This window comes from Pinus tabuliformis, chromosome 9 (genome assembly GCF_031772625.1).
Source record: "Pinus tabuliformis cultivar Carrire ecotype Pingquan chromosome 9, CPIR1, whole genome shotgun sequence".
Lineage (NCBI taxonomy): Eukaryota > Viridiplantae > Streptophyta > Pinopsida > Pinales > Pinaceae > Pinus > Pinus tabuliformis.
In genome coordinates, this window is record NC_142307.1 from 1,326,685,712 (window position 1) to 1,326,713,666 (window position 27,955).

At 40.0% G+C, this 27,955-nt stretch overlaps 1 protein-coding gene across 3 annotated transcripts in view; it reads left to right on the forward strand.

The window, feature by feature from the left end:
- Positions 1 to 27,955, forward strand: part of LOC149153417 (defective in cullin neddylation protein) — a 268,362-nt gene that overhangs the window by 211,153 nt on the left and 29,254 nt on the right. For all 3 annotated transcript variants that reach the window (XM_089439789.1, XM_089439788.1, XM_089439787.1), the window contains one exon: positions 2,487 to 2,588. In XM_089439789.1, coding sequence (XP_089295915.1) covers positions 2,487 to 2,588 — 102 coding nt within the window. The remainder of the gene's footprint in view (positions 1 to 2,486; positions 2,589 to 27,955) is intronic.

Consider the following 27,955-nt stretch of genomic DNA (forward strand, 5'->3'; position numbering starts at 1 on the left):
CAGAAAGTGAGCTGCAAATGGATGGACAACAAGAGATATTTCAATAGAAAGTGAGCTGCAAATGGAGTGGACAACAAGAGATATTTCAATAGAAAGAAAGCTACAAATGACACTTGTCTTTTTGAGCTTGTCTTCACCAAAGCTCTGATACCATGTTGAAATTCTGATGTTCTATGCTGTAACAATCACTTATTACAAAACTTTTTTATGCTGCAATACTAGATAAACAATTGTAGATAGAACATAAATCAAATGCATAATAGAAGACAACCAAGAACATAATGAGACACAAAAAATTTAAGTCCAATGACTAGGGCAAAACCCACAAGGGTAAACGCCAACTAGATTCTTCTTCTATTAGAAATTAATTGTTCAGCAAAGATACAAAGTACAATGAGAGATCAAGAGAATGAGTAAGTTCACCCAAATCTGAAGAAGTTATAGCATGAAGATCACTGGTAGCAACAACAAATGCACACACTGAATCAACCTTCCCTTCAACTGAAGTAACACTGAAGCATTGAAGCATTGAATCAACCTTGGCTCACCAAGTTCTGCTCTTACTCTCCAAGTCTCTCTCTCACAATCTTCTTCAACTCTCCCCAACTCTTTCTCAAGTTCGAATTCTTCTTTCACAATGCACAAGTAGTGAAGGGAGAAAGAATGGGACACATATATATAGGAGGAGCAATGAGTCCATGCCATAAAGGAGTAGTAACTCGCATACCAAGAGGAGTGTAAGTTATGCCCATTTAGGAAATGTAACTCATGCCATTAAGGAGGTATGTATGCCTTTGTAACTTATTCTTTTAAGGAGAGTGTAACATATGCATTAAAGAGTGCGTAAGAGGAATCTTTCATGACATGCTTTAATGAGAGTGTAAGAGGAATATGCCATGCCAAGAATGACAGTGTAAGAGAACATTATTGACAGCCATGATTGAGTGACTTGCATTTCTTTTTAATAATAATATAATAGTAGTATAAGAATAATAATAATAATATTGATGATTAAGTTGAAATTGAACTATTAGGATTGATTGATGATAATAAGGGATTTTCCATCAACAATACTTGGTTACCAATTGATTCAAGGTGATTTACTAATTTTGGAAAGTCATACTTGTGACTTCTATTTTTAGACTTTATTTTTAGAAATTCTATTTTTAGACTTCTATTTTTAGATTTTCTATTTTTAGAAATTCATCCCTAAGCTGCCAAATTTTCAACAACATTAATCTCACAGTTTAGACAAATCCAAATCCAATAGAAGAGAAGACACACTCAGATGCTAAAATGCAAACGACTAAAAGTCCAAGAGGAAATCCAACAATCAAGTCAACAACATCAGTACTTGAAGTAAATCAAGAGATTGCCAAAAGTATGATTAGGGAAAATCGGGTCACAAGAAATCCTTATCGACATCATCTTAAAAGCAGAGACCTTAATCAGTCAACCTATCAGCATCGTACAGAAAGGAAACAACAGACTTATGTTCCGAAGACTACTGATGTCAGCGCAATGCAGTCTTATGATACAAATTCATCTGAAGTATACAGTAACCGCAAGATTCCACAAAAAAATGATTTAGGATTGTCCGATCGCTTCTCAGTTCAATAATTTTGTTTATCTCTTAAAGGATCCTATCGTCTTGTATCATCTTTTGAATCAATTTTAAGAGCAGTCCCACTCAGTGATTTAATTAACTGATGAACTAGTAACTTTTATGGAGGATGTTGCTAGGCCGTTATCAGGATACACACGACTCCATCTATCTCTTGACAGAATCTACATGTTCAGGATTTTTTGAACAAGGGGAGGATAGATGTGAGCCTAAATGTGTCCTTGGCCTCGGTCTTCAATGAAATCAATTTTGCTAGTGGTTTTCCATTAGTTAGTCAATTTTTGTACTTTATTGTTATATTAATGCCCATATTAGTGTCTGTTCCTCACGTTAATATTATGGTGAGTGTCGTAGCTGTCATTGTATGGTTATGTAATTGATGGCATGTTTATGCTTCTTGTTGTATATTCCAACTGTCAATGTCTCATATGAAGGCAGTTCTTTCCTCACCCCTATTAAACTTGTAGCATCATCACGGTGTGGCCATTGTACCTATCCTTAAGGTGATCAACTGTTGAGCTTCTTATGGCTTGTTGCTGCTATTTAATTTGAAGGTCATGTAGTTGTGCCATCACAACTCAGATTATTGTGGGCATTTTAATAATGTCAAACGCAATATTGAATCATAAATTGTGCTTATATCACTGTAGAGGTTGAATTGTGTTGAGTACAAATTGACAAGTTCCAAGTTTAGAATGACAAATTTTTGTTACTGAATATTTTCACATGTTGAAATGCTTGTTATGGTGGACTTGAAATTTTATTCTCTTTATCTTTCCTGTCTATAAATGTTGATAGACTATACCACTCAATTTCTAAGATTGTTGTATTTGGGCTGTCATATTTTACTTTGTGGCTGCAGGGTCAGAAGTCATTGGCATTAGACACGGCTATAGGCATGTGGCAATTATTATTTGCAGAAAAGCAATGGCCATTAGTTGATCAGTGGTGTCAGTTTTTGCAGGTATGCAGACAAACTGTTTCCAAATTTTGGCCTGTCTTATGGATTGATGGTTTCCAGTATATGTGTAATACTTGCAGCAAATATGCTACTAGCTGCACAATATAATTCATAGTTGATGATGTGGATCCATTGACCTTATTGTCAGGGTTATGGTACATAACTAGGCACAAGATTTGTTATAAGCCAGAATGCATGCTAAAATGTGTTGTTTTCTATGGTTTCTAACTGCTTATTACTGTAGCAGTTCTGCAAATAAGAAAGGAAATTATAATAATTTTTGTTTCGTTTTGATTGTTTGTTTTTTTTATCATCATTTTCGTCACCTTTTCTTGCCTATAGCATTTTTTAATCTGATTTCATATTTAGTAGCTATGCAGGTTTGTTTTCTCTATCCTAAATGTAGATAAACAATCTGCTGAGTCATGCATCCAATTCATATGTAGAATTATTATGCTTGTATTCATTTCACAAAAAATTACTCACACACACACACACAGAGATATATCTATATATATCTATATATATATATATATATATATCCAATTCATATGTAGAATTATCGTGCTTGTATTCATTTCACAAAAAATTACTCACACACACACACACAGATATATATATATATATATATATATATATATATATATATATATATCTATATCTATATATCCAATTCACACGTAGTATTATTATGCTTGTATTATTTCACAAAAAAATACTGACATATATATATATATATATATATATAATGATGCTTATGCAAGTTTATCTCAATTTTCTCTGGAATTTATCAGTTTGGTTGCATAATAGTTGTTATGGTTTAGTCTCTCTGTCATTGAAACTGAACCTCAAACACAATATTTTATGAAAAATGTCCTGCTATGAGTAATGACCAAGTTCTACCACTAATAACTGCTGCATTGCAACCATGCACATTTTTGGTGCTTGGGAGGTGCAAGTCTCTTTTTCCCTTCACATTTGTGATGAGACCTTTTGGCTTTTCCTTTCCCAAAAAGTCCTGTCTCTCTATGCCCACACTTGGCTAGGTTAGCCTACCTCTGTTTATCAAGTTTCTAACCATCCTCCAACATTGTTTCATCTCCTCTTCTCTTTACGGCAGGTTGCTTGAAAAGAACATGGTGTGGGCCCTCACAATATTCCTATTGTCGTTCTTTTCGACATTGTTGTTTGCTCAAGTTTCTCTTTCATGGTTATCATATTATTAATCCTATTTGTTACATCCCAAGGCTGCACTTTGAATGTTATGAAGTTCCTTATCCAAGTGTGGCTCTAGGGAACTTCTAGAGATTACTGAATGTCCTGACAGAAATGCTTCCTCTTGCTTTAGGCTGGTTCTTTTCTGGCACAAAAGGGGAAACCCTAGCAAAGTTTGTTTAAGATTTTGTTTGAGATCAATTGGGTGAATGATTGGATCTGTGTCAATGCAGTTGGGTGATGGAGTCAAGATCAACAATCGATAGGGTTCAAACTGTGTGGAAGTAGGCATAGTTAAGCTGTTATTGACATTCTGTAACCAACCACATGGACTCAATGTGCATAAATTTAAGGGATTCCCCGTCCAAAGGTGTACCTCTTCAACAATTACAAATCAGCAGTAAATAACATGAAACCAGGATCACTAAGGGATAGGAACAGTGCTTCAGTGTATACAAATGACAGCAGCAAATAAGGTATTCAAAAGTGATAGCAACAAGTCCCAAGGAGGGTTTCACCTCAAACTTATTCCTTCTTCTTGGAGCAGAATTGCACTTCTTTAACAGATCATTACAACAGATTTGCAAATGTAACTTCAGCAATCAAAGTCATCCATGAAAATACAAAAGATGCCGAACCTCACATTGAGCTTCTTTGTTCCAGCTAGATATTCAACTAAGCATTGAGAATTTTTTCACAGTTCATTCACTTCTCTTTGGCAAATTAACCTCTTGATATTTATATGCTTCTATCCTCAACAGTTGGAAGAGTCATTGAGGGTGTCAAAGTGAATATAATGTCCTCCAAATACCACATGAAGACTCCTCATGTTAGGGCGCAATTCACAAAGGTTTTCTAAGCCCTCGTGCACCTTCTCCCTTCTCCACATGAGAGCTCCACTGTAAATGATCTATATCTTAATTGGAATGGAACTTATTCTCTCTTTTCTTCTTTGGGTCAGGGTCGACTCATTCAACATTTATTATCAATCTCTTCAAGCAAATTTTTATAAGTTAGGGACCCCTCTCACTAGGGTTGACCACTAGAAGACTAAATGCAAGGCCTTAATTCATCTTTCAAGTCTAGCTGACCTCCTTGGTGCTCAGGCATTCCTCCATAAAGGATATTGCTCCTTCCTTTTGTCTATAATGCTGACAAAGTGGGCTTTGACTATGTCATAAGGTTTTTAGGCTTACCCCAGTAGGCCATTCTCTAGTTTACACATCAAAATGTGTTCTTTTTCTAAGATTGTTGTATTTGGGCTGTCATCATGTTTAATGCCCAAACCCCATATTCTTTTGCTGAGTTAAACATGAATATTAAATTCAAAGGGAACAATGCTTGGTTACCACTACTCTTTCACTTTCACTTACAGGCGATAAAATATTTCACATACATAAACACATTTTATGGACACTGATATTCTTGGTCAATAACAGAACCTGGAAAAACCCCGAAGGTAAATCCAGTTTGAAGAGAGGATTTTATTTGGTTAGCTCAAAAAATTTATTACGACATTAAAAACACATCAATGGTACTTATCTCTCCCTTGAAATTTGGGTCAATCCTCTCAAAGTCTTGCGGCTGTCCTTGAAATTTGTGCCACTGTCTAGACCTCCTCCTCAGAAATTGTGCTACTGTCCAGGCCTCTGCCTTGAATGTTGTGCTTAGACAACCTCTAGAAAATTGTGCCTGGCTCCCTTGGAAAATGCACCCAAACTTCCTCGAGATTTGTGCACAGGCAGCCATGAAATTTTCACTCAAATTTCTTGATTTTCATGTCTGCCTTCTCTGCAATAAATGCACTGACACCTACCTCAAAAATCATGCACTGGTTACTCAGATTTCCAGGTCAGAGTCTCCTTGGGATTCAAGCTGCTGTAGCAGCATTGACAACCTTGAAAATCACGCTGTCAGACCCTTAAAAAACATGTTGAGTTTACATACCAACTGTTGGAATGATACCTTGAAATTTGTGCCTATGTTCTTGGGAAATGCATTGTTCCTTGTCTTCTCCAGCTGCTGTTTAGCCTTCTCAGCCTTCTTCTCCTCTCCTCTTCACTTCTCCAACACTTTCACATGAAGAATGAATTCTGCTTTGCCTTTATCCTCCTTTTTAGGCTCATAATGATGAGAAGCCCTATCCGTAGCATCAAGGGCTAAGATTGGATATCAGCTCTCCTTGATCAAGGGTGGAGATCTAATCTCTCATTGACCTCCTCTTATGTCTCCCCCTTCATTAATGAACATCCCTAGTCACTTTATTAACTTCTTGTACCATGTACCCCTTTCTTAGAAAGTCACTTTAAAAACATGAAGTTACTTTACTAAAGTCAATGTACTTTTTGTACCTCATAAAGTGACTAAAAACATCACGACTTTAATTATTAATAAAGTCACACTAAAAAGGTGTTTACTTGTGTCTTCCTATGCCAAAGGCAAAAAGCACTAGGAAACACCTCCCTAGTACCTTTTTCAACACTCCCTCTTACCAAGGAAGGTGTTTCTCACCACTCCCATCTTGTCCCCAAAATAGACGTGCTTGCCCATTGACAATGACTTGGTGAGAATATCTGCAGCTTAATCATCATTGGAAATGTACTCAAGCTTCACTGCTCATCTCTGAATATAATCCTGGATGAAGTGGTACTTGCTCTCACTATGCTTTGACTGGTCATGAAATGCGGGATTCTTCTTGAGTTTAATACAACTTTGATTATTGCAGTAAATCGTAGTTGGCTTCAATCCCTAACCAACGTCTTGCGAATTCAAATAGCCTCGCAACTGGTCTGACTAGAGACAATGTACTTAGTGTTCGTGGAACACAGTGCCATTGATCTCTGCTTCCTGCTGAACCACGACACCATTGCCAAACCCAACATGAAACAACATCCAAATGTACTCTTCTTGTCACTAGCACTACCTACACAGTTTGAGTTTGTACAACCTATCAACTTGACTCATTCTGCTTAGATATAGTCCAGTCCATAGTCTGTTGTGCACTGTAGGTACCATAACACATGTTTTGCAGCCATCCATTGCATCCTCCAGGGCTCCATCATAAATTGACTCAACGTGTTGACTACGAAATATATATCTGGTCTAGTGTTGACCAGATACATTAGTGACTCGATCATTTGATGATATAAAGTGGGGTCTACCAACTCGGAATTAGAAGCATGCAACTTCTTCCAGTTGGTAATCATTGGAGTAGCCATAGGGCTGGAATCCTCCATATAAAATCTCCTCAGTATGTCCCCTACATATCTACCCTAATGCATGAAGATATGCCCATCTTCCTGCCAAACCTCCAACCCCAGAAAATAGTGCATCAGTCCCAGATCAATCATCTCAAACTCTGAAGCAAGATCTCTCTTGCTATGCTCTATGAGTCTCTCCTCTCTTCTAATAAACAAATCATCCACACACAAGACTAGAATGAGTGGATCCTTGCCAACCATAACAAAATATAGGTTTGGATCTGCATCGCCCTTTTGTAAACCCATCTGCTGCAAGTAAGCGACAATCCTCTTGTACCATGCTTTAGGCACCTTTTTTAGACCATATAGGGGTTTTCTAAGCATACAAACATGAGACTCTCTCCCATGCACCTAAAATCCTTTGGTTGCTCAATATAAACCTCCTCTTGTATGACTCTATTGAAAAAGGAAGTCGTTACATCCATTTGGTGAATATTCCAACCCATTTATCCCACTATGGAGATCACTGCTCTAATCGAGGCACTCAACTGGTGCGAAGGTTTCCTCATAGTAAACTCCCTCTACCTGTGAGAACCATTGTGCCACAAATTGAGCTTTGAACTTCTCCACGCTATCGTCCGCAGCGTGTTTGATCTTGTAAAGCCACCTAGAGGTCGCCACTAACTTCCCCTCAAGTCTAGACACTATCCCAAACATCATTCTTCATGATGGAAGCAAACTATTCCACCATGGCATCCCTCCATATCTGTTGACTCGTTGCCTCCTCATAGCTCGCTGGCTCGATCTCCACAACACTTGCCACATAGCCACCCAACCTCTCTGGTGGTCTACTCTCCCTAACTAACCGCTTGGGTCTTCTCACTAACTCTCGTGCTTCCTTCAGGGTCTCATAAATCCATCTTGGCTTCCTCTTCCCTGAAGTTACCTCCTTAACTATTGTGGGAATCTCCTCCCTTGGAGCTCCTAATGACGATGCATTTGTGGCCTACGGTGAACCTGTACCTGATCTTGAACTGTGTGGACCTATCACCCCAGAAGTTGATGATCCTCCTAATCCCTGTGATCTTGGTGATCCTAAAACCTGTGGTGTGCTCCCCTATTGAGGAGCTTGTTTCTTTACTTGTTCATCCTCCCGAGACCCCTCTTCAAGGCCCTCTCCTCCTCGAACATCACATCCCGCCTTAGGACACCTTTCATCTTGGTAGGAATATATATATATATCTGATAGGCTTTGCAGGTCTCGCTGTAACCCACAAGAATTCCCTTCTCTGTTGTGGGTTCTAACTTTGTCCTCTTCTCCTCATGGACATGTGAATACGTAAGGCAGCCAAAAATCCTAAAGTGCCCAATCACAAGCTTCTTCCTAGAAAAATCCTCCTTAGGGGTTCCTACTCCCTAATACCCTGTGTGGACTCCTGTTCTGCAGATATGCTTTGACCTGTCATGAAATACTGGATTCTTCGTGAGTTTGATACAACTCTGATTATCACAGTAGATCATTGTTGGTCTCAACTGCTAAGGAAATAAACCATACAACATCTTGCGAAGCCAAAGGGCCACACAATGTGAAAATTCGATAAAAATATCGCTTATTGCAATCAACCGGTAATTATTTAATGTATTTATTTATTTATTTATTTTTTTTAATTTTTTTTTTTCCAGAGAGAAAACCATAAATTTTAATATGAAAATAGGGAATAAAAATTACATTCTGTAGACACACCATGTGTGTATGCGATCTTGAGCAGAAACTTGACTGAAAACTAAGCAAACCTTTGACATAGGAGCATGGTATGAACCCTAGGATAAAAAATCCCCAGAACACAAAGCATAGAGATACGATAAAATTAGGGCACATGGGCCCGACCAAATATAAATCCAGGGTACACAGGCCCACAAAAGAACCAAACATGGAGCAAATGAAATGCTAGGGCACACAAGCATTATAAAATTTGAAATTATGAAGAGAATGAATTATAAAATTTGAAAGTTGAATCTTGAAACAAATTGAAGCTTACCTGGCATTTTGGTCGTCCTATTCTTAATAGCCATGGTAAAACCAAATGTGCCACCTACCATCCTATATATCTCTATTTCTTTAGAAATATCTTCACATTCTTGCTCAGATGGCACCATCTTCTCAACACAAGTGAGGAATTTATCCATCACCTCGGCATTAAATCTGAAACCATAGGAGTAAGAAAATGTAGGGTTGAGGTAGATACCCGCATCATGAATGGGGCAATAGAGGGTATTGTTCTATTGCTCATCAATCACTCTCCATATGACTTGTTGTTTCTCTAACCCCTCGTCTCCCTTATCTTCATAATAAGCATGAATGGCTTCTTTGGAAATATCCATGGCCTCATACAAGTAGCCCATTGCGGGGTTGTCTCCATCAACCAACCGAGGAACCCTTATCAAAGGTTCTGAAATGGCACACACCTCCTCTACTCCTGCCCAAAAGCTCTGATCATATGAAACTAGTTTGCATATGCCCTCTCCCTCTGGTTTGTGGCTAAAATATAAAGCACGCCAATCTTGTGAAAGAAACATGTTCTTCACATCCCACATAGAATTCAATAGAGACTGAAGAGATATGAAAGTAGTGGCAAGTCATGTAATGGCATGACACACCATCTCTTTATTGTTGGTGAATCTTCTCATCAAGCTAAGCAGAACTGCATGATTATATATAAATTTTGTTATGCTCCTGGATGATTCAATAATATCCCTCATAAGAGGAATCTTACCTATATCCTCCAACATCAAGTCAATACAATGAGCAACACAAGGTGTCCAAAACAAGTTAGGATACCTCTCCATAAGCAACTTGCCAGTAGCAACATAATTGCATCATTGTTCGATATGACTTGGACAACATTTTGTGGACTTACTTCCTGAATGAAGATGTCCAACAACTCACATAATAAACGTGCATCTTGAATGTGTGCAGATGCATCCACATATTTCATAAACATTGTTCCCTTGGGACAACTAACCGAGAAGTTAAGAAGGGTCCTACCTTTTTGGTCAGTCCAACCATCTGACATGGCTGTACATCCAATGTGTTCCCATGATGCCCTAAACTCCTCCAATTTAGCAGTGCAATCAACCTTTTCATCTTGAAAGGTAGGGGCTTTGTACCCTGGGCCAACGACAACAACAACATCAAACATATGTTGGTAGAATGGGTTTGTCTTGGCAATGTTGAAAGGAACATCACTCCATAGAAGACACTTACTGATCAACTTGTCAGTTTTTGACTCTTCCTTTTTTTTTTAAATGTTGATTTGATGCCATTTTGTGCACTAAGTGTGGTTCTAGGAACAAAAAAAGATGAGAAAGTTGAGGGGTTAATACATGTCGGTGTGGAAGGTGATGCTGAAGAACAACTCTCACTTCACCCCACTCTTGAGACCCCTACAAGTTGGATTTATACTGTTTCCTTGGTGTCTGTCCCTCCTCTTTATCCATCAACCATTTAATGGCCTACCAGATGATTTCTGGAGTTGGATTTGGGCAAAGTTCTATATTTTGCCACGAAATTCGCCCCAAATGGAATTTTAATCTCTTGACACCCCCTGACATATGATTGCCACACAACTTGCAAGTCAATTACATTCTATTGACCCCCCCAGATTCAGGTATAGTATTAGGTGCACCATATTCTCACATAGGGTCCAAATTCCTTGGCATTTTATTTGAAACTTTGAACTAGGGTACAAAAAAATTGAAAAAAATAAAAAATTGCCCATCACATGAGAAGCAAACACAAATGTAATTGTTAATTTTAAATTATAATGCCTCTTCTCACTCACTTGAACATACTCAAATTCACTAAACAAGGTTTTGAATTTTTGTCATTTGATTCTTGAAAGTTGAAATTTGAAGTTTTGATTCAATCTAGATTCTAAACAATGTTTTGATTCAAATTTCGAAGCAAAAATAAGATAAAAACAAACTAATAGAAAGATCTAAGAAGCTATTTGTGTAACAAAGACTAGGAGAGAAATTAAAATACATACTTGGCAGTAGCAAATTGACACTTGGAATCTCGCATGTTGAGCAATGGACAAATCTCCAAATCCACACCACAAAACTAGCAAATCTCCTCCTCTTGGGCAATGGCAACCACCTCCTCTCTCCACAGGGACGAATGGCAAAAAGAAGAGTGAAAAATGAGTGTTTTTTGCCTTTTCCCTCACTTATCCGCACCTTGGGCGGGCTCCACAATGTTTTTCACTTGAATCCCGATTTAATCACGACTTTTTTGATTTAATCTCGACTTTTTCGACTGGGAAAAATTGCCAAAAAGTCTGCTGATTAAATCGGCCAGTCCAAAAAGTCAGACTTTGCCAATTTAATCGCGACTTTTTCCACACTGATATGAACAATGAGCTAATAGTGAGCTATTTTCTATGCCAATTGCACTAAACAATCCCAAATTAATTATTTCCTAGAGGGCACTTTAAATGAGGATGCAAATAATGGAAAGGTGCTTATGCCACTGCTTATATCAGACCTTAGTATGCAGAAATGACAGAGATGACATTCACCAAGATTATGTAATTTAATTCAAAACAAAATTGCCCAATTTGTGCAATTAATTCCTTAATGTGTCGAGCAGTTTATGAGTTGATTGTAGGGTACCATGAATGAATTTTTTGCCACTGTTATGAATTATTTTACTAGTTGTAGCAAAACAATGAGAGGATAAGAGTTAGGGAATCAAACCCTTAGACCTTAGGCCTAGTAGTTCGCTTGCACACTTGCTCAAACTTTTCCCAAGAGTTATGATACCTGAAAGCACCAAATCTTTACCAATTTCTCTGCAAAAACTACCAATGATTAGCTTCAGAAACTAATGATGTCCCACAAAGGCAAAGAAGGCAAATGAGGGCAAGGGGGAAGCAAAAGGCAAGGAGAAAAGGCCTAGATATGCTTCTGGTAAAGGCCTAGATATGCTTGTGGCAAAGGCCTAGAGGCCAAAAAGGCCTCACGACAAGCCTTGAAAGGTTGCCGCTAGGCTAAGGAAGGGGTTGAGAGGCCCTATAGGGTTGCGGCCTAGGGCTGCAGAGACCTGTTGAAGGGAATACGAGCCCACAAGGAGCTAGCACAAGCCCTACAAAGGCTGCGACTTAGGGAGAAGTGGCAAACGAGAGAAGAGGAGGAGCGGAGGGGCTAGGAGGGCTGAAATGTTTGAGCAGAGGCAGGGATAAGGGGAAAGGAGGGCTGGAAGGGGTAGTGAAGAATAGGGAAGGCCTACGGCAGGCCTAGGAGGGGAGGTCGAGGGCCTTAGTCTTTACGGCCAGGCCTACAAGGGCCAAAGAAAAGGTGACGACAACCCTAGGAAGGGCCACGTTAAGGTCACAAAGACCAAAATAGGCTTGCGACCTAGGGCTGGAGGGCAAAAGGGAGATGTGGCCATGCTAGGAGGGCTAGACAGCTAAGGTAGAGGAGGATGCTAGGCCTGGAGGCCGTAAAAAAATTGAAACCCTTGCCCAAAATTTGAATTCGCTTAAGATCTTTTCAATATTTTGCCCAAAAATCACTGATACTAGCCCTACAAAAATTTCTAGATACTAGATCTTACCTATTAGTTTCTGTGGCATTAGATGTGTTCTAGCCACAAAATTTGGTGCAGAGGCTAGAATACATGAGACTTCCAAAACCCATAAATGGTTTCTGGAAATTCCACCTAGAAATGACTTAATTAGATTATTAAGTAGTTTTAAAATATTTGTTAAGTCTAAACTTAGGGAATATGGTTAATTAATTAGATTTAATTAAGTCAAGGTGAGAATCATTTAGAGACTCACAAAGATTGACTTCAAGATGATCCTAGCCACTGATTAAAATTTAATTTTGGTCGTTGGAGTCCCAACAAAGGATTATAAGAAGTTGATAGGCACTTGGAGAAGATGCTTCTGTAGTTCGATTTTCTTCGCAAATCGATTTCTAGAGAGTAACAATAGTTGCCAGAGAAGCAGAGATTGTAGCAGGGTCAGAGATAGTGATCCAGAGGAAGTTTTCCAGATTCGAAGAGGCAACAGCAAGGGTTTGAGTTATTCCCAGTGACGCAGTGCAGAGGATTGTGCAGTTGCTTCAAAAGAAATTCGATATTGCTGGAGAGAAATTCGTTTTCAGTTCCAGAGGCCGAGCATAAGGTCCAGAGTGTTGGAGAAGCGATTTCCTCATCAGAGACAGGTAGAACGACTCCATCAAAGGCAGTTCAAAGGCTAAACATCACAGGGTCTGCGCAAAGCAGTGTAGAGGCTGACACAAACGGTCTAGGAGGACAAGTTTTCTGAAGAGTTATGCTAAGATTGCTTGTGGAAGAAGGGTAATTCCCTTAAATAATTTTGACCAGATTTACTTCTTGTTTGGTTTTCCAGTTGGGCATCCATAGATTTTACTCAGATTTCACTATTGCATAATAAAATAAAACCCTCACCTGTTGCACCAGTTTTCCCACATTGGGTTTTTCCGGGGACTTTTGTCCAAAAATAACGGTGTTAATTTTATTGTCTGTGCGCTAGAATTTTCTCAGTTTCCAATGCTATTATTTCTGCAGTATTTTATTTGTGACGGTTGCAGTGTGATTTATTTGATATTTGTTGTAGCTGATGAATTGTTAAAATAGTTAACAATTAGAAAAATAAGTTCCAGTGGTTGTAATGGGATTCCAGTTTTGGAATTTTCACATGGTACCAAAGCATGAGTGATCAACTGGGAAGCTTAGAAGCGGAGAAAGAATTTTGCTGCTCAGAGGGAGCAGCAGGCCAGAATTCTCGAGGCAGCGCAATGCTTAGACAGGCAAGCCAAATTGCAATGCCATCCGTGCGATTTTCAGTTGCAGGGGTGCAAAAAATTCGATTTTCCTAGGAGAGTGATTCCAACAGTCAGAGCGAGCAGTTGCAGCTCAGATTTTCTCTGAGCATATTTTTGGTTGGACGCAGAGGGTTTTTGCAATAGCAGAACCAACGTCGGGTGGAAGAGAAAAGAACACACATAAGAGGGAAAATTTCTCTCAGGGAACTTTGAGTCTCAAAAGTTTGAGTTTTCCTTTCAGATTGGTAGTAGTTGTGAGCAAATCTTCTCACACCAGAAGGCAGTGCGAGTAATCGAACAACAAACAAGTAGAAGGAAAGGGGATTTTCAACAGTTTGGACATGGCCACTATAGGGCTTAGAGATCAGGATAGGTTGGATGGATCATCCAACTATGTCATCTGGAAGGCTAGGATGTCCTTGCTTCTAGATGAATATGACATGAAATCCTACATTGATAATGTAGTGCCAGTTCCTCAAGATGTAAACCAACTTAAGGAATATAGGAAGGAGATGGCGCAGGTGAAGCGTTTGATCTTGGATGGAGTCCGAGACCATATAGTCTCACATATAGCAGTCAAGGGAATGACCAAAAAGATGTGGGATGCTCTCTCCACGCTATATCAGGGCACTTCTGAGCATCAGAAGATGTTCCTGGACGAAAAGATGAGATGCATCAAGATGCAGAGGGGGGAATGCATAGATCCCTTCCTCACCAGGATTCAGGAGGTCCGAGACCAAATTGCAGTTGTTGGGGCAATGCCTCAACCTTCGGAGCTAGTACGATTAGCACTTAATAGTGACTCGGAGGATTGGTAGGCTTCATCCAAAGTATATTGGGCATAGACATGCTACTAGGATGGGATAGAATGTGGGCCTATTTGCAGCAGGAGGCATTAAGACGAGCTTTGTTGAAGAGCTCCATCTGTTGCAGTAGTAGCAATGAATCGAAGGTGGTGAAGGAGGAGGAGAATGTGGCCCTCACATCAAAGGGTCCTAGTCAGGGGCAAGGGGAACAAAGAAAGAAGAAGAAAGGCTTGTCAAAGGTCAAGTGCTTTAGGTGTGGTGAGTTTGACCACTATAGTAATCAATGTCCTCTCAGGAAGAAGAACAAGCAAGACCAACAAGCAGCATTAACCGAGATCGACAAGTTGTCCTCTAGGTTGGAGGAAGGCTTCACGATGATGGCTACCATACCTCCAGGAGTGAGGTGGGGTGACTTGGAGTTGTAGCCCCACAGAGCTACAGAGATTGGGCAGGTTTGTAATATCCCCAATTTTTATTTTTTATTTTTTATTTGAGGGGATTAATGGAGTTTTTTGGGGAGGTGCTAAGCATAGCACAATTTTGTAATTTGAGCATTGGAGGCATTTTTAGCGTATGGGACTTAAGAGAAATATAAAATTATAGCTATAGTGGAATGTGGGGGCCACAAGAGAAGGAAATTCGACCCAGTGGAGCATTTCGCACTAGTGAGAAGAGAGAGAGAGAAAGGAAGGGGTGCTGATTAGTGGAAGGTGGGGATCGTTAAGGGAGAGAGGGTCAACAATTATAAATAGAGCTTGGAGGTCTACATTTGGTACTTTTTCATAATTTGCCATTTACACATTGTTGCTCAAGCTGTTCAACTAAGTCACAAGTGTTGTTTAGCATCAGAGGTTTCCAAGGGGAAATCTCACCCTCTTCTTCAGTGGACCACGAGTGCCACCCTAGGGAGGCAAATTCTACTCTTCTTTGGTAACTGGGAGGATACCATGCAGTAGCACGAATTTCTGGCACCAGTGGGATGCAGAAGAGGGAGCTATGCAGGGCTTGGAGAGGTATTGTGCCAGAGAGAAGAGATTTATTATCGCTAGGTTATTTCATCACACAAATATTTGCTGGAAGGAGGAAATTTCTAAGAGTAGAGGTGCTTTTCTCAGCAAAACGAGTTGGTGTGGCTGGGCCTGTGTCTTTTTCCCTAGGACTGCGTAGGTGGTTGTGGGGCTATTTGTCGGGAGGCTCAGTGAGTGGGATTGAGGAGCTGGAATTGTTTGGGATTTGATTGGAGGGTGATTGGAGGAGAGTTCCTAGCCTTTGAGGAGCAGGAAACACCCCAACTATCACAGGTGACATTTTCTAGCAGTAGAGGAGAGCCAAGCATTTTGGGGTCAATTTTGGAGCCTCAAAACTAGGACAAACCCTTACTGGGTTCTTTTGGGTCTGTTGAGGAGAGGCTATGATTAATTTGGCAAAATTTTCTGAGCAGTCTAGAGGGCTCAAATAGGTGTCTCTTTCCAGGAGCAGTGTAGATTTTAAAGGCAACGCAGAGCATAGAGAAGTCACTTCCCATCATCTGGGCACCTTTTTTTCTCACGTGATTTGTCTAGCTTGCCTTTGGCAAGCTGAGGTGCACTGATTCTTTCCTATTGTACTCCTACCATGATATATAATAAAATGGCTCCGCTTCTTTGGGAGTAAATTGTTAATGTGCTGACATGTTGCGGTGTTTTGATTTTTGGTTGTATGTAAGAAATTTATGGTTGTTATTACTTAGTATTTCCAATAGGAATATTACAGTGGTATTAGAGCCATAATCTTGGCTCAACTTGTGGGAAACCCTTCTTTCTATGACAAGACCAAAATAAAAAGCTAAGAAATCATGGAATGCATAGAAATATTAAAATCAAACAACATGGTAGTAACCTTGAATGAGGTGATTAGGATAAAAAAAATGATGACTGACGTGGGGGAGCAACTGGTTCATTCTGTAACTGGGAATCAAGACTATTCTCAATTATACAACAAATAAATTATGCCCAAAATTATGGGTAACGCATGAGGATGGCAAGACATGATTGCAACTTATGTGGATTTATTGGCAGGAAATTAGAGGGCAAACCAATCGTTGGGTCATGGAATTCAGGCGTCCCTCTCTTTTTGGGAGTTTTGTGAACTAAGAGGCATGCACAAATCAATGGGGATTTAGTGGAATTATGCAGGGATGATGAGAAGGATTAAGGCAAAAGATGAGAGAGTAGTTTAAGGGGCCATGGTTGGCAAGGAGAAAATTGAGCATACACCCATTGATGCGATGCCATCTGTTGTTGAGTTATCCATTGATGAGGTATCCCAGGTTGTGACTGAGTTCTCAGGTGATAGGAGGTGCCGAGAGACATGTCCACTGTTGATGAGGAGCCGAGAGGTACAAAGGCATCTAGATCTATGATAGAGTTGTCGAATGACAGTCACCTACAACTGACTAGTGAGCATGTCTTGCATGTTGGGTTGTCCATGTAGGAGCAGTTAAAGGCTTGTGGTGAGTCCATGATGGAGGAGGAAGTGCAACCATCCTTGGGCTAGCCATTGATGAGGGGCAACATAGAGACCACTTGTTGTGAGTTCGCTTCAGAGGCACATTGATGGGATCTACACTGTTATTAGCCCACCCTTACGCATTGGGTTGAGGGAGGCAGGGTTGTCTAGACATACCTGAGGGGATGTCTAGGTTACCAGGACTGAGCGACATGAGCTGAGTGTGGAACAACGTCAGCATGGAGGAATGCTCCATACACAAGAGATTGAAGATTCGATCCCTCCTCTGGGATTGGATGGCAAGAGGTACTGAGCTGGTACTTGATCGAGCAAGCTAGGTGGTTGGATACATCCATGGCCACATTTCAGCAGAGGCCGGGGATTACCAGAGGGAGTCGAGGGCCAGACTGTTGTTGGGATCCAGGTGGGATTTCCTATCACGTCATAGATTTGGTAGGTGATGGTAGTAGCTGTGTGATGGACCCGATGTTTGGGCGTGCACACATTTTTAGATCTCCATCAGAGCCCCGGTCAACACTAGTGATAGGATGGTTTGACAGGGGAGCAGAAAAATTTCATGAGTTGTCATGGCATATTGAGTGTGCGTGGAGTCACAGGGTGATTAACTTACTCTAGTAGGAGTTGGTAGGAGGAGGTGGCATCGACAGGCCACCAGATGGGGCATTACATGGAGACAGTGCCCTCTCATTGGTAAATTGGACACTGGAGCTACTGAGCATAGGCACAATAGTGTCAATCCCGATGGCATGTGATGGGTAAGGCCGCTCAGGTGTTTTAGGGAAGATGGGGAGATGTAGCCCACACCATGGAGGGTTTACTAGCAGAGTGGTGGATACTTTGGCACATGTAAGACATCGTTTGTTACAGGGTGGTATGACAGTGAACAGTGGTACACAAGACTGCACAAAGTTATCTCATAGGGTCCAATGTTATGTAGAGGGATGCAGATTGATGCGTACAAACTTAATTTCAGGCCATAGCATCCAGTGGTGTGCAGGGCGATGCAGTGAGAAGTAGTGGCTTGCATAGGAGCATTTAGATGAATGGTGGTGTATCGTAGCATGTCGATTTACATTGTGGAGTAGGGGGAGTAGCTCGCATCGCATTGAGTACCCGCGAGGAGTGTCAGGTACGGTGACACAGGTAGGACACGAGGTGATACAAGATGGTACAACAGTAGCACGGGGTATCTAATGGTGTATAGGGGTAGGCCGCAGTGTATAGTGGCATGTCGAGGAGTACAAGGATGCTCGGTGGTATGCAGGGGCGTATGGTGTTGCGTGGCGAGGTCTTGGAGTGTTGCCTCTAGGGAGACTCCTAGACGGAGACACTGGGCATACCTTTGGGTGTAGTTCACGCAAGATCGACGGGACACATATGAGCAATACTTGATGGTATCCATGGGGACTCACACACCTGACCCTCATCTACATCACTTACGGGCGCCGTCAATTTCGCTGTTGTCCTTTAACACTCTCGACATGAGTAGCGGGGGACGGGGATCTCACCCGATATATTTGGATGGCATGCAATGCACTAGGGGTGAGACTTCTCAATGGTGGCATTAGGTCGGTGCGCGAGTTGACAACCAACGATTGGGGGATGAGGTGATCATTTGCAGGAGTGGCATATCATTCATCATTGAGCCTACGCTTGGAGAGCTGGTAACGAGGGAGATATGTGTCAGTCTTTCCACAAGGCATGTCAAGGCCATGCATGGGCAGAGGATACCGTGTACGGTTGAGGCAATTTCCCAGTGTGTGTCCGGGCACCAGACATTGTGTTGACACATTATCGAGAGGCTGGATGGCAGATCTGGTGGTAATGGTTGGCTGGAGTTGGAGGGACCGACATACACCAAGTCGATTGCGATTATCAAATACCCATCTATTGGTTGCATTCAGGGGGTAGCTATTTGGCACATGTGGCTTCCAGCGGTCATCGATACTACACAATGGCAGGCACATGGCAGTTTAGCATGCATCAGATTAGTTCATGATATATGGAGTCTATATATTGATTGCATGTAGGGACTAGAGATGAGGCACGGATGGATTCCAATAGTTGTCAAAGCTATGCCACAACAGGTTCGACTATGGGATGCAGGGATTCAATTGGTTGATAGATCACTTTGTCTCGTGATGAACATAGTCATGGCAGAGAGCGATCTAGTTCACTCTTGGGTTGGCACATGGGGGTTCGTAGAGGTTTTCATCGTATGGCGAGGCAAACTTTCTCTATTGCTGCACAAGTTTGGAGTTAGATTTCAATGGGTAGGATTTGGCGTCATGGAAATGCCTGGGCAGGATGTATTTTTCCTCCATCAGTGTTTCCCCATTGGGTTCCAAGAGGGGAGGATACAATGTATGCATGGTGGGCAGTCTATTACAGCCAAAGTGACAGAGTGACAACATAGTGGCACCCTTTTGAGGCTAGCATGGGACCCATACATCACAATACTTGATGGCTCAACGACCTTTAGGGATGATCTGGCTACTACAAGTGAAGATCATTCAGATTCCCCATTGGGCTTTAGTGAGTCGCTGATGGCATGGGGAACTTCATCAACATGGTAAGTTGGTCAGTAGGAGAATATCAGGAGGAGCTCATGCATGGGAGACTTCATTCGCAAAGGGATTGAGTCGTATCTTCAAGGGCCCACCATTTGAGTGCATGAGATGGACTACTCAGATAGTGAGTGGAGCAAGGGGTGCTTCATGTTGATCAGGCTGGCTTGGGATCTTGGTATTGAGGAACTCCTTCACTACAAGATAGTGCAAAGGTCAAGGACGATCCAGTGGCACATTTGGGTCCCTAGTATAGTTTCTAGTGACAATGGGGATACACAGTCAAAGAGGGCGCTTGTTCAGGAATTGCTCAAGGACAAGCAATTTTTGGTGGGGAGGATTGTAATATCCCCAATTTTGATTTTTTATTTGAGGCGATTAATGGAGTTTATTGGGGAGGTGCTAAGCATAGCACAATTTTGTAATTTGGGCATTGGAGACATTTTTGGCATATGGGACTTAGGAGAAATAGAAAATTATAGCTCTAGTGGAATGTGGGGGCCACAAGAGAAGGAAATTCGACCCAATGGAGCATTTCGCACTAGTGAGAAGAGAGAGAGAAAGGAAGGGGTGCAGATTAGTGGAAGGTGGGGACTATTAAGGGAGAGGGTCAACAATTATAAATAGAGCTTGGAGGTCTCCATTTTTTCATAATTTGCCATTTACACATTGTTGCTCAAGCTGTTTTGCTGAGTCACAGGTTTTGTTTAGCACCAGAGGTTTCAAAGGGGAAATCTCACCCTCTTCTTCGGTGGACCACGAGTGCCACCCTAAGGATGCAAATTCTAGTCTTTTTTGGTTGCTGGGTGGATACCACGCAGTAGCATGGATTTCTGGCCCCAGTGGGATGTAAAAAAGGGAGCTACGTAGGGCTTGGAGAGGTATTGTGTTGGAGAGAAGAAATTTTTTGTTGTTGGGTTATTTCATCACACAAATATTTGCCGAAAGGAGGAAATTTCCAGGAGTAGACGTGCTTTTTCAGCAGAATGAATTGGTATGGTTGGGCCCGCGCCTTTTTCCCTAGGACTGTGCAAGTGGTTGTGGAGCTATTTGTGGGGAGGCTCAGTGACTGGGACTAAGGCACTGGAATTGTTTGGGATTTGATTGGAGTGGAATTGGAGGAGAGTTCCTAGCCTTTGAGGAGCAGGAAACACCCCAACTATCACAGGTGACATTTTCTAGCAGTAGAGGAGAGCCAAGCATTTTGGGGTCAATTTTGGAGCGTCAAAACTAGGACAAACTTTTTTTGGGTCTGTTGAGGAGAGGCCACGATTAATTTTGCAGAATTTTCTGAGTAGTCTAGAGGGCTCAAATAGCTGTCTCTCTCCAACCAGCAATGCATATTTCAAGGGTAGCACAGAACATAGAGGAGAAGTCACTTCCCATCATCCGGGCACCTTGTTTTCTCACCTGGGATTTGGCAAGCCTAGGTGCATTTGTTCTTGCCAATTGTACTCCTACCATGATATATAATAAAATGGCTCGACTTCTTTGGGAGTAAATTGTTAATGTGTTGACATTTTGCGGTGTTTTGATTTTTAGTTGCATGTAAGAAATTTATGGTTGCTATTACTCAATATTTCCATTAGGAATATTACAAGGATCCTTGAGGAGTCCACCTCATGGATCATTAACTTTTGCTATGAGGGTCTAGTATTCAATAGTAGGATGGATCAGTGGCAGTTGATGCAGTCACTACCAGAGTGACAATTGCAGACTAGTAGCCGTCAAATGCTGAGGAGTGCAGTGCAGTATTGACAACAGAGCATGTGGCTCAGTAACAGAGTCAATAATAGCACAAATTCATTAATGATGTGCAGATGCTAGTAGCAGTGAGAGACTCGGGAGACATATTCATCATACTAAGCACAATTGATTCAGTATTTCGACGCTTCTCAGTTGCAATAGTTGTAGTTGCAGCAACAACATATGAGAGGGAGTGTAGATGCAATGTTGGCGGCAATATGGCAGTGTCAGCAACAACACAATTGCAACATCAGAGTTGCGCAATCATTGATGGGATGCAACAACCATACATCAACAATGTGATAAAGGTGATACAAAAACAGGGTGTTGTGGTAGGATGTGAAACACTAGAGAGAGAACACAATCCTCGCTAAGAGGGAGTGTTAGTTTTTGTAGAATTGGATGTGTTCTAGACACGAAATTTGGTGGAAATGCTAGAATACATGAAATCTCCAAAGCCGAGAAATCATTTTTGGAAGTTCCACCTAGAAATGACTTAATTAGATTATTAACCAGTTTTTAAATATTTCGTAAGTCTAAACTTAGGAAATATGGTTAATTAATCAGAATTCATTAAGTCAAGTTGAGAATCATCTAGAAACTCACCATAGATTGTCTTTAAGATGATCCTAGCCATTGATTAAGATTTAATTTTGGTCGTTGGAGTCCCAACAGAGGATTATAAGAAGTCGATGGGCACTTGGAGAAGACACTCTTGTAGTTCGATTTTCTTGGCAGATCGATTTCCAGAGAGCAACGGTAGTTGTTGGAGAGCCAGAGATCAAAGCATGATCAGTGAGGGGTAGAGACAATGATCTAGAGGAAGTTTTCCAGATCCGGAGAGGCAACAAAAAGGGGCCAAGTTATTCCCAGTGAGGCATCGTAGAGGACTGTGTAGTTGTGTCAAAAGCAATTCGATTTTGTGTTATGAATAATAATATTCATAAAACATCAATTAAATAATAAATATTAAAATAAGCAAATATCAATAATAATAAATTAATTAAATTAGTTAATGTCTCATTAGTTGTGAAGGGACATGGGTCAAAAGTTGTGTCATTCAATCTTCGTGGCCAGTTAATGCCTATACAGGCACATCGACACAAAGATTTGTTATTACCATTCTTATTTTTATAATACAATTACTACTACTACAAATACAAGTTTACACACAATCATATTCTTGCATACAGATTTAAATGTATTTGAGTTTTTAGAACACCAATGAACAAATTTATTGTTTCAGTGGTATCAGAGCCATTTCGACTCTCTGGATAAATTCTCGCTGCATTCCCGTCATTCACATCGTTCTGTTGTTCCTTGCTTCCAATAATGTTCTTTTTTATTTTATTTTTATTTTCTGACCACCGCACCCTGTTACCACTTCCATTGACTTCCCTCGTGTTTTGTTACCCGCGCCTGGCGTCATAGCCGTCGTTCCCTCTCTACTGCATCACCCCAACCGCCCAACCTTTGCTTCGACTCCGTCTGCACTGTGTTCAAGCCGCTCTCGCTGCTGTTTGTTGGACCTACTGTCGTCTCTACGCTGCTTCCACTAAACCCTTTCTCCCGTCAGTTACCTCCTCATCCACTCCCTCTCTGCTGTTGTGCCTCCCTCGCTGCGTCGACTACTTGTGTACACTCCCTGCTGCTCCCCCACACTGCCACATCCTCTATCCCTACCGTCGTACCCTGCTAGGGACAAACTGTGTCAGACCATGGGTCAAAGTCGGCTGTTAGATCGTGTTGCCGGTGGTCAACAGATTCCGGTTCCATCGTGACTCTTGGTCGAATCACGTTGTTTTTAATTAAAAAACCATAATATAAGTAATTATATATATATATAGTAAAAAAAATGGGTCTACAAGGAAAAAGAATAACAAAATGGGAAGCAATAACAATTACGACAATTCAAAAAAAATTCAAAAAGACATCAACAAAATGCACAAGTGCCTTGACGATATCGAGAGAAAGCAAGATAATTTTGGGAAGAGTCATACCAAATCGTTGATGATATCATAGCAATAAAGAGCATGATGAGCCAGTTTATGGGAGGAGCCAACCCACCTTTTAATCCCTTAGAGACGCAAAGTCCAAAAACTCTGGAAGGCAGAATTTTTTCAAATCATGAAATTCCATTGATGCACGAAAAGCCGTGAATATTGCATATATAGTTTGAAGGGAGTAAGTACCATACAAAGTTCTCCGACAAAGATTACCTCAAAACTAAAAGAGTATTACCAAATATGATGGTAAGGACCATAAAGGCTCCATTTTATGGGTAAATAAGATGGACGCCATTTTCGGAGCAAATCCACCAATAGGTGAACAAGAGAAGGTCATGACCACATCCAACTACCTGGAAGCAGAAGCGTATGCTTGGTTCCTATTGTGGTCTAACAAATGTGTGGCTCGCTCGTTCAATTGGCAAAATTTTAAAAACGCCTTGTTAAAATGATTTCACGATGAAGAAGAGGATGATGTTTACGAAAGATTCCTTCACCTCAAACAAAAGGGATCGGTAAGTGAATATGCACACGAATGGGAAGTGTTAGCGATAAGGCAAAGGGTATTCTCAAACTAAGAGCTATTAAAAATGTATCATTGTGGCCTTAAGGATTACATTTGGGAAGAATTTATATAAACCCCAAACCATTGAAGATGCCGAACACGCAACCATAATTATTGAGAGAAAATATAAGCTTAGAATGTCATCATTCAGGGAAGACGAAGACCAACAACAACACTCGGGAAGAAAAGAAACTAACAAATGTAGGTATCGTGGAGGCAAATGGACATCAAGACACAGATGCCTTAACAAGAAACTATATACTTATGAAGTTGAGAAGGAATCAGACACTTCAAGTAATGATCTAGAAAAAAAGATAAAAAAGAAAAATAGTTGTCGTAAATGTGGAGAAAATTGGACGCCAGGCCATAAATGTGAAAACGCATCCCTTTGCTACTATAAAATAGTAGATGGGAAGCAAATTGAAGTACAAGAACATGATGAAGGAATCGTTGTCACACACAGTGAAGATTCAGATTCTAAGGAACTGTCATTAGCTGCAATTTCATGTGACTGGAAAAGACTTGATGAAAATAGTAACTCTTTTGGAGATCAAGAACAACATGAACTACAAAATACGTTCCACCACATCTTCGAAAGAAAAGCCAATTCCCAAAAAGGAACATTAAACTTACTACTCCATCAACAAACATGAGGAAGAGTCTATGTCCTAAAACCCTAAGGCTCAAAGGACTCATAAAAGACAGAAATGTCAATATACTTATAGATTTTGGTAGTACTCACAATTGTATAAACATTGATCTTGCTAAACAACTTGTTCTTTGTATATGCCCAATCAAGGACTTGTCCATGTCTGTCGCTACTGGAAATAAAATCAAGGAAATAGGAGAATGTCAAAAAGTTTCAATCCAAATACAACAACTGAAGCTACAAATAGATCTATTTGCCCTACCACTCAAAGAAATGGATGTAGTTTTAGGTGCAGAATGGTTAATACAACTAGGGAGCTATACTACAAACCTTCTAGAACAATTCATGGAGTTTAACTAGCAAGGACGACGTTATAAATTAAATGGTGTTAACACTTCCAGCTCCAAGGAAGTTACACGTACTTGTGAGGAATGCACCAGTCAACAAAAGGATGCCATTTCATCGCAGTAATGTTCAACTAGAGAAAACCCTTCTGGTTGTGCTTTGAGGACAAAGCATCTCTGAAGGGGGTAGAAATGTTATGAATAAAAATATTCATAAAACATCAATTAAATAATAAATATTAAAATAAACAAATATCAATAATAATAAATTAATTAAATTAGTTAATGTCTCATTAGTTGTGAAGAGACATGGGTCAAAAGTTGTGTCATTCTATGTTCGTGGCTAGTGAATGCCTATATAGGCACACCACCAAGAAGATTTGTAAGCACCATTCATATTTTTATAATACAATTACTACTACTACAAATATAAGTCTACACACAATCATATTCTTGCATACAGGTTTAAATGCATTTGAGATTTGAGAACACCAGTGAACAAATTCATTGTTTCATTTTGCTGGAGAGAAATTCGTTTTTAGTTCTAGAGGCCGAGCAAAAGGTTAAGAGTGCCGAAAAAAGTGATTTCCTCACCAAAGACAGGCATAACAACTTCATCAGAGGCAGTTCAAAGGCTAGGCATCATAGGGTCTGCGCAGAGGCTGACGCAGAGGTTCCACGAGGATGAGTTTTCTGAGGAGTTGTGTTGAGATTGCTTGTGGAAGAAGGGTAATTCCTTGAAATAATTTTGGCCAGATTTACTTGTTATTTGGATTGCTAGTTGGGTATCCATAGATTGTACTCAGATTTCATTGTTGCATAATCAAAATAAAACCCTCATCTGCTGAATCAGTTTTCCCACATTGGGTTTTTCCGGGGACTTTTGACCAAAAATAGCGGTGTTAATTTTATTGTGTGTGTGCTAGAATTTTCTTAGTTTCCAGTGTTATTATTTATGCAGTATTTTATTTGTGAAGGTTGCGGTGTGATTTATTTGATATTTGTCGTAACAGATAAATTGTTAAAATAATTAACAATTAGAAAAATAAATTCCTATTGCTGCAATAGGATTCTAGTTTTGGAATTCTTAACATTACCCTCAAGGGCCTAGATCTGGTTCCAATCCAAGAAATTTTCTTGAATATCACAAATGAAATCACAAGTGCCCAAAACCCCAATACAAAAATTCAAAACCCCAAACCCTAGCTGCAACACAAGGGTTAGAAAAAATAAAATTTATTTACAAAAATTATTCTACAAGAAATTATTTCACAAAATTCATTTACAAAATGTACAAATATATAATGCTTGAAATTCTTTTTGAAGAATATTTTTTTAATAAAATTTGACAATGGCTTGATGTATTTCAAAAGATAGATATTAACCATAGCCTTAGCGAAGTAAGAAAATCACGTAAAATATCCAAGGTCCAAACAAGGTTAGTCTGTGCCCACAGTCTGTGAACTTGGAGCCCACGGGTTAGGGAACTTGCAAACTCTATATATTTCGTAAGAAAAATTGTTAGATCATACAATGAATCAGATCGCCTAAAATAAGCCCAAAATTTACCAATAGAATGTTCTTGTCATCTACAAATGAAACAACAATTCATAGAATATTGAAACACAACATAGGAGACAAAGACACCATGAACTGTACCCCAAAGTATTTTATTATGAAATTCAAATGTTTCTAACATAACAATGGCTTCACACCATTGTTTACAAAATTACGTTTGACCAAAGATCAAGATGGCAATAGAAGCACAATGCCTTCTATTTATAGAAAAATCCCTACAAGTGGAAAATAATGGCTAGTTGGCTTGATATCCTTGTCAAAATAATCTCGACTGTCGATAAAGAATTGATTAACTTTTAATCACTGTCGTCGAATATATTTATTTTTGAGAAATTTTCGAATTTCTCATTAAAACCATTTTTTTTAGTTCAAAAATAATTATTTTGAACTAATTTCATCTAAATTTTGACTTTGACTCAACCACCCAAGGTTCAAGGGTCCAAATTTTCTTGAAACTTCCAATATTCCCTTGGTGGGCGGCCACCAAAAATTAACTTATTTTAGACCCACGAAATTTTCCACTTGGAGAATTTAATTTTCTAACATATTTTTTTGTAAGTTTGGTAGGCTGTGTTGCACAAAACTTCTAAGACCCTGACGTTTTGGGCCGTACCCGTACTCGAAACTTTGAAACTCGGCTGAAACTCGACCATCATGTAATCATCTGTGAGAGTTAATATAGACTTGTTTATTCTTCTAAATTCTATTCTATGGATTTATTCCTTTTTTTCTTGCAAGATAACGTGTTATTCACTTATATATATATATATATATATATATATATATATATATGACGTTGCAACCAATGTTTCCATTTTTGGGAGTTGAGGTTTCTAAACATACACATTTCGGAAACTCTCAAACGTTTCGGCGTTTGGTGCAACTTCGCAGGGCTACATCTTCATCCTGTCCAATATATCACCTCGATCGGGGCAGGGAATTGCACCAGTGACTTCACATCAAGAAGTGCCTTAACAGAGCACCCGATCACAGTCTATACAAGACCCTGTGGACAATTTCTCAACATTTTAATTTTGAATCTAAATTAATTAATTTTCTGGCTTAGGATTTAATTTTTTTTTTGCCAGGAAAATTTATTAATCGACTCATGACGAGGTTAATTATTTTTTCACCGTCAAATATTTTAGCCATGGTGTCTAAGTATGAGGGTCCATGCACTAAAATATTTTTTACATAAGATTTTACAATTTCAACCCTGAAAAGGGGAATACCTGTTCGTTATGGACTCTCATAATATTTACCCAATTCTACGACACAATATGATCTAGTAGACCGAGTGACATGCAATAAAAAAATATAGCCAATTAGCT